This window comes from Sphaeroforma arctica (genome assembly GCF_001186125.1).
Source record: "Sphaeroforma arctica JP610 unplaced genomic scaffold supercont1.21, whole genome shotgun sequence".
NCBI lineage: Eukaryota > Ichthyosporea > Ichthyophonida > Sphaeroforma > Sphaeroforma arctica.
The window spans coordinates 190,032-197,737 of record NW_014040537.1 but is presented as its reverse complement, the minus strand read 5'-3'; the positions used below and the strand labels follow the sequence as shown (position 1 = coordinate 197,737).

At 43.2% G+C, this 7,706-nt stretch overlaps 2 protein-coding genes across 2 annotated transcripts; both read right to left on the bottom strand.

Moving 5' to 3' along the window:
* Positions 1–801: 801 nt before the first annotated feature.
* Positions 802–1,554, bottom strand: SARC_00641 (hypothetical protein; the record flags this gene model as incomplete). Its single annotated transcript, XM_014305682.1, has 1 exon — positions 802–1,554. The coding sequence occupies one exon, from the start codon at positions 1,552–1,554 to the stop codon at positions 802–804; it is 753 nt and encodes a 250-aa protein (XP_014161157.1).
* An 861-nt stretch (positions 1,555–2,415) lies between these two features.
* SARC_00640 (hypothetical protein) lies at positions 2,416–2,658 on the bottom strand (the record flags this gene model as incomplete). The annotated part of the gene is made up of 1 exon (XM_014305681.1): positions 2,416–2,658. The coding sequence occupies one exon, from the start codon at positions 2,656–2,658 to the stop codon at positions 2,416–2,418; it is 243 nt and encodes an 80-aa protein (XP_014161156.1).
* Between the last annotated feature and the right edge of the window lie 5,048 nt (positions 2,659–7,706).

The window sequence follows — 7,706 nt, the reverse complement described above, 5'->3', positions numbered from 1 at the left end:
CCACATTGGTCCTTACTGGACCCTGTCGGCTGCGGTAGCCGTCGATGTCAAGCGATAATGAGAAACTGATCCTTTCTTGACGCGCATTATACAAGCAATCGTAGTTTCGGGAATCTGCAAGCTAAAGCATGCTTGCGCAAAGCCACGCCGAAATGCGTGTCATCTAATGTACGGCAGGAGACCCTTGGGTAAGCCAGCATTCTCAAAATTTTCTCGTACCGCTTTGATGGCAGCAGAAGACCCCATAGTCTGCCATTTAGGAGATCCTTGTGAAGGAAATCGAAGATTTTCTCATCCACTACTCGAGAGGGGCAGTTGCTTCCTCCTGAGGTCAAGTCCCGCTTCCGTTTCGCCAGTGTGAAGCTAATTCTATGGAAGCGTGGATTCAACACCACATGGTCTAGTTTGACACATACGAAAGTGTCCCACCTTTGACCGAAGAGGATCATCCAAAAGTAAATGGCAGTATGCTACATGTTGACGGCATGACAGTTGATAACCGCCAGCACCCACTCAGATAATACTTTGGGTTGATTCAGTACCGCATTATGAGTACTACGCCAATCCATGGTGTACCCACGAGTGATTCGGCTCCAATCATTGGATAAGTGGTTGTATTTCTCATTTCACACCATTTGTTAAATACCGATCTCGTATTTTTCCAGTCATTTAAAGTCATTTCCTCACACACACAGCACTCCGCGTATGCAAGGAGACTAGCTGTGTCAGAAAGTGGTTTGAATTCATGTTGTTGAAGAGTACAAAAATCACGGAAGTATTCCAGCGCGCGATCATAGTTAGCTATAGTTCCCTGGACAATTCCACCGCTGTTGAGTCGTGCCTTGAGTCGTTCATTTCCGTTACCTTCAGATAATGGATATTTATAGTGGCGCTCCGGAAGGGGCTATAAAACACTGCTAAAAACCGCCATGATGGTGCCGTCTGTTCCAATTGACTCGCCAATGGTTTAGGGTAATATACAGCTCCCTCCGGCAGGAAATGTATGGCTTTGGCATGCGCCATCAAATTTCCCCACCAGGTTGCGGCTGTCCAGACTCGGACTATTAACACTCCCTCGACTGGTTCCCTGTCTAACTTCTCTATCATCTGTTTCACTAATAATCCGGAGGCATGAACAGATGAATATTCTGGTTCCACTGATGGTGAAACGCATGTAATTTCTTCACTGCCGCATGGTGGGCCTTCTGTTCGTATTATTATTTCGGAAATAGATCTGTTTCCAAGCTCGAGACCGGCAGGTGCCACATGTGTTATATTTTCAATATCCCGGATGTCTTGAACGCCCACGAGAATCTCAGCAGATTTCCCCTTCGACCGAGTTCGTCTGCTGTCAGATTGAGCTTCCCCGGCAAAAACGCTTGTGCTGTTGGCCAATTGATTTGTTTGTTGTGACATAACAATGCGAGATTGCGTAGCTGAGAATTCATCAAACGCGAGGGGCTCCTCCGTTTCCTGAGGCTGTGCATCGCGGTCGAGGAGTCTGTCATCACTAAAAGAGTTCTGTATCAGAGCCTTAATTTGGAAAAATTTCATCTCCACAATTAGTGTTCGTAGCTCCAGAACGGAAATCGACCATTTCGTCTCTCCTTGATTCCAGCGGCCCGCGAAGGTACGCGTTTGACCCTCCGAGTAACGAGTCGCTCCATATCCAATTTTCGAAGCATCTCCCGTCAGTTATGCATTCGGTTCCTGGAGCCAGATTGCACGACTGTCGAAGGTTGTCAAGAGAGTATTCAGTTTCCTTATTTTCTTGAATATAGAGCCCGATAGCCTGACTTTCGAATGAGTAAATTGTACTCCATGTTGTACTTCTGCCAAAAATGGCCGGATATTTGGGACTACAAATGTTACCCACTGAAGTATACCCGGGCACAATCGCCATAGTTTGAGAGTAATCTTTCTTCGGTTGCGGAAGGCGACGGAACAAACTGAGGTCGTCGTCCGAAGGTTGTCACCTATATCCATTTTTTTTCAACAGATTTATGATTACCCTCAAGTGATCTGGACATTGAACCGGAGTTTCCACTCCCCTTTCCCATCTGCCAGTTCCAAACCCAACCCCTTGTCGAGCCGATTGATGAAGTCGCGATGTGTTTGTATGAGAAACAGTGCCGCAAATAGCAACAGGTCGTCTGCGTATAAGATAATTCGGATCCCTTTCAATCGGCAGACTCGACGAATGGTGTTCATCAGCTGATGGAAGTACTCCGGCGAGAAAGTCGCTCCCGTTGGAAGCGCAAGAAAGCACCATAGCTGTCCCTTGCAATCCCGAAATTGCCAAAGTTGGGGCTGTACTACTCCGATGGTGTAAAATCTATCGCGATAATACGCCGACATTATGTGATTGGTGGGTCGCGCAATCGTTGACTTTTATTCAAATCTTCCATCCAAAATTTACGTTTGACTGCGTTGTCGTTGATCAATTTCGGGTCGAGTATCAGCCTTGACCTGATCCCATCCGATTTCAGGATCATAATTGTCATGTGGATTAGATACACTTCGGATTCTGCGCATCTCCGGATGACAACCTGACGTTCCAGTCGTAGTAGCTCGGTTTCCTCCATCTCCACTGTTACTTCCGGCTTCAAGATCCGGCGTCCGCGGTCGGATGGCTTCGGTGGCTTCTGCTTCCCCCATTCAGGTCTCACTCCACATCGTATCGTGTCGCATATTTTCCAATTCGTCCCCAGAGCTCGCCATGTTTTTAGACGTGCGCGTACTCGAAGAAATAGGGCGTCGTTTGGAGATTTTGTTGGATTAATAAGTGTTGTTTATGACTTATGTAATCAGCCTTGGGCTTTCGCTACATTCTCCTTAGCCACCCTTTCACGGACGGATTTCTCGCGGGCGGCTCTGTCCTTATTGGCTTTTCCTGTTTTATATGAATGAACTATAGCCAATTCGTGCAGCTTCTTTACCTGGTTGTCTTCGAGCTTTTGCAGCAATGTATCGAACATGTTAAAGTTGTATGTTTGATGTTCTAACAATGAGGCAAAGTCTCCTCGCTTACTAACTCGTATTTTCTTGAGTTAGTGTGAGCTTGAAATCGTGTAGCAGATCGACGACGAGACCAATCCGTGCCACTTGCCGTAACTCGTCGGTATGTACGTTCTGTTGGATCTGCTTGAGTTGTTATAATTGTACCAATTCTTAATTCGTACGAGTTCGTCTTGCACCGGCTTCTTTTCTCCTTTTTAGAAACTATTGACTGTGTACAGGCGTGTCTTTAATCTTTTGGAGAAAGTAACTTCTTCGACAAATTCCGGATTTGTGATCATCTTAGCGATGCCAGTTGATATGCTTTCCTCAGCCGGTCTCACGTTGTCTTGCAGTGCGTTCACAAATTTTAGGTTTGAAATTCGCCCTAGAGGTGGCTTAACTGAGTATAGCCCCGTGGGGCCCTCTGTTGGTGCAATATAGCCAGTGCGGTTGAAACTTTCTTGATTCAAAAGTTGCTGAAGTAGGCGCTGGTTAAGATTTTGTGCTTGCTGTTCTTCGGCCATTCTAGATGCGAATGGTTAGAGCGGTGTATGTGGTATGATCCCACTTCACGGATTGTATCAACCACGGTGGTGTCAATACGAGAAGGGTATAAGATAAGATAGTACGCTAGTAAAATCTTGTCTTATGTACATAAGACGAGCTCGGTGAACGAGTCCGAATACCATAAATGATTCTGCTGAGAGGATGTTCCCTTAATCATCTTGATGAGATAATTAAGTGAGCATACTCCAGCAAAACTATTGGTAGTCAGGTTCGTTTACCAAGTTTGTCTTCAACATATTTCAGAGTAAACTCTGTAGAACATGTAAAAAGTATTGAGCTTTTTGAAATTCTGACGTCAATTTCTGCCCTCAAAAGTACCAAATTCAAATTTTGAAGAACGGACAATATATTCCAAATTTCGAGCAAGCTATTATTCCAAATTTCGAGCAAGCTATTTTTTCAGAGACACAAAATCCAAAATCTGTCCAAGGAATTTTTAAGTCCTGGTCATTCTAAGCAATTTCCGCTATCCAACTCTTTGGTCGGACCGATGTGTCTATACTACACTCGAACTAGGGTCATTTCCCAACTCTATCTATACGCGAGTGCTCCATATGACCTAGCCGGTACGTTTCGAAGAGGGGAAAAAGGTGATATGTAGACTGTGTTTTATTTGTCTTATGTTGGTTGTAGCTGTAGCTAAGTAAAGTGAAGCTACAACCGACAGTCATACGGCTTTTATGCCGTCGTCACACGAGAGTCTTATATACTTTGTTCTCCTGAACATCCATTTTATGTTCAGGCCGTTGACACTTTGCTGTCACACGAAAGTAGTTTTTGAATTTCAATTGTTAGTGCACTTTCACCCGCCAAATATCCGTATGAGGAAAATCAGTCTGGTTTATAAACAATAGCACAGTTTAAGCAGGATTTTAGTCCATGGTTTACAACCCCCCATACGACCTGATTTCAGGAGAAAACAGTGTCGTATGAGAAAGACAAAGAAGAAGTCAAGAAGGCTGAGTAGCAATATGCTTCGTATGCCAGTCAAGAAGTTGCGAGTTCAAGTATGAGAGGCTAATGACCCACCGATAAGCACAGGCACATACAGAGTGGACAGAAGTAAACTCTGTATCAGTAAGAGCTCCCAAAGAAATTCAGCATCTTCAGGACGGAAGGAAGAATCAGATCGCTGATAGTTATGAACAACGGCAAGGCTGAAGTACTTCCGCATAGCCACATTAGATTTATACTGGAAGAGTATGGCAGCAGCCCAATCCTTAAAGCAAACGCTGGGCGACCTTATCAGTTTCAAGAGCATCGCGAACAGGGCTGTCATGGAAGAGCCAGTTCGTGTAGACAGGTGCAGCACGTGTACCGCGGACTACTGGTGTGGAGAAACCGATAGGAGGCGATAAGCCTTGAGCTTAAATCGATGAATGCGATATAATTTTGAAGTAGCGGTATTGTCTTTGTATAAAGACGTATGTGACAGCGAATACACTTGGCATTGTTTGGTTCTCACATCCGGACATTTGACATTATTTATATTCCCTTCTGTGATGAGTAACATGTTTTCCTTTGAGTGCGGCACCTTCAACACCCACAAGACCAAGACTATGATCGCCATTATTTTGTCGTAGTTGATTGAGTACCTCACTTCGTAGACACACACATACACACGTAGACATACACCTATCGACATGTAGGCACACACATACACACGTAGACATAGACATACACATGTAGACACACACACGTAGACACACACATACACACGTAGAAAGAAACATATACACACGTAGACACACACATACACACGTAGATATACACCTATAGACACGTAGACCCACATATACACACACATACAGACGTAGACAAAGACATACACATGTAGACACACACATACACACGTAGACATACACCTATACACACGTAGATATACACATGCACACGTAGACATACACATACACACGTAGACATATACCTATAGACACGTAGACATATACATATACACGTAGACACACACATACAACTGCCTCTGGTTCAGTGTCGGGTTTCTCGTCGTCGCGTACATTTTGTACTGTGTCCCATCGAGACGAATGGTCAACAGGATTGTTTCCAAGGATATGTTTCAGTATATAGTTGTACCGTTCTGTAGATAGTAGTTATCTGTCAGTATCATCGTGTTTATCTGTTTACATTATATTTATATTATTGCAAGATTCCTTGCTGAGGCCCAATAGATCATACGCAAAATGCTGTGCAGCAAAAAAGCTTTCATTTCCCAATCTTCTACATCCGTAATATACAATGAAGCGGATAAGTGTTGCCGTTGAACACGTACCGATGTATTTATCTATACCAGAAGCATAGATAATACATTTTCGATTAGCATCAGAAATAAACTGGCTCCATCGACGTGCACTTCTTCGTCGGACTCTAAAGCCATATTATCTAACCGATCCTCAAGGATACGTGCATGTGACTGTGCTATAGCGGCAGTAACTATTTGCTTTCCATCTCTTTAAGCGGTCAGAATGCATACCGCTCTGTTCCTCAACTGTCTTATGTTTCTTTTCAGTTAAAATGGGTACTGTAGGCAGAGTGAGTGCTTTACCACTTTTTTTTGGTAGAGCCAGATGTAAGTTTCGGTCTCTTAAGGCGATATTAACGTCTTAGAGTAGTTAAACGTAATAAAGTCTTCTAAAGCTCAAATGAAATCAAAGCAAAATAAACGTAATTTGTCTTTTAGTAAAGTTATGTTTGCCTCGTGAAAACAGCAATACTCTGAGGTATTGTGAGGCTGAGACATGCCAGCGACTCAATAATTGTGAGTCGGGTTTCACCTCTTTCATGTATTGAAGAGATTTCTGATCACACAATAGCGTAAATGCTGTTCCGTATAAGTAATCTTGGAAGTGTGTTAGAGCTGCTACTATGACTAATAGCTCTTGTTTAACAGTTGGATAATTCAACTGTGAAGCATTCATAGCTGGACTAAAGAATTGTATATATCTAGGTTTGTTATCTATAACCTGATATAATACTCCTCCTAGGGCTAAGTCGGAGGCGTCCGTTGCTATTTCAAACGGCACGCCATCGACTGGCCCTTGTACTATAGGTGCTTGTTGGACGGCGTGTTTGAGTGCTTTAAACGCATCATCACACTCTTTTGTCCACAAGTCCCTTAGTTTACCTTTGTGACATCTTAAGTGTCCAAAGGGTTTGTAATCAGCCAAGTGTGGTACTCCATCTGAAAAAAAGTTTACAAACCCACACATGCTGTTCACATCTCTTCCTGTAGTTGGTGTTCGCCAATCTAACAGGTGTTCTACCTTACCGAGATCGATCTTAATACCTTCCCCAGATATACGATAGCCTAAGAGCTGTATTTTGCTCGTTGCGAAGTGGCATTTCTTCTCGTTAATCTTGAAGTTTTGCTCGTTGAGTCTCTTAAGGACTCGTCAGACTAATGCGGCGTGTTCACCCTTAGTTTTAGAAAAGACGACTATGCCATCTATATAGACTTGCACGTTACTTGTTGGAAGAATGCTGGTAGAGAGTGTAACCCGAAAGGTGCTCTTCTAAGCCTGTATTGTTTACCTTTCCACGTAAAACTAAAGTATTTACGATGTGGTTCATATATCTGCATTTGATGGTATCCTTGTGTAAGGTCTATAGTTGTAAATACTGTAGCACCTTCCATCCTTCGCAGTAGATCGTTAATACGAGGTAGGTAAAAGATATGAGTTGGCAATAATTAATTTATCGGACTCATATCTAAACATACCCTGACTTTCTTAAACGATCCGTCAGAGTTATGTTGGTCTACAGCTAGCAATGCCAAGTTAACTGGTGTCTGTTGATAGCTAATCTCTATCACTCCATCTGCTAACCATTTCTCAACTTGTTCTTTTACCACAGCCTCGTGTCTCCAGGATACATAGTTCCTTGACGGGCACTTCAACTGTGTAAAGTCCACCTTGGTTAAGTCAAGGCTGACATATCCGTCGTTAAAACGGAATTTTGCCCAATCTGTGATCTTTATCTTCTTATTTACTAGAATCAGATCCATGATTTTGTCCACAAAGTCAGGTATTAATGCCTTGGCTGTGTCTGACGGGGGCTTGTATGGTTTCAGACAGTTATCGTCTGATTGATTCTTTAATGGATCTATGTTATTTGGTAAACCAGTT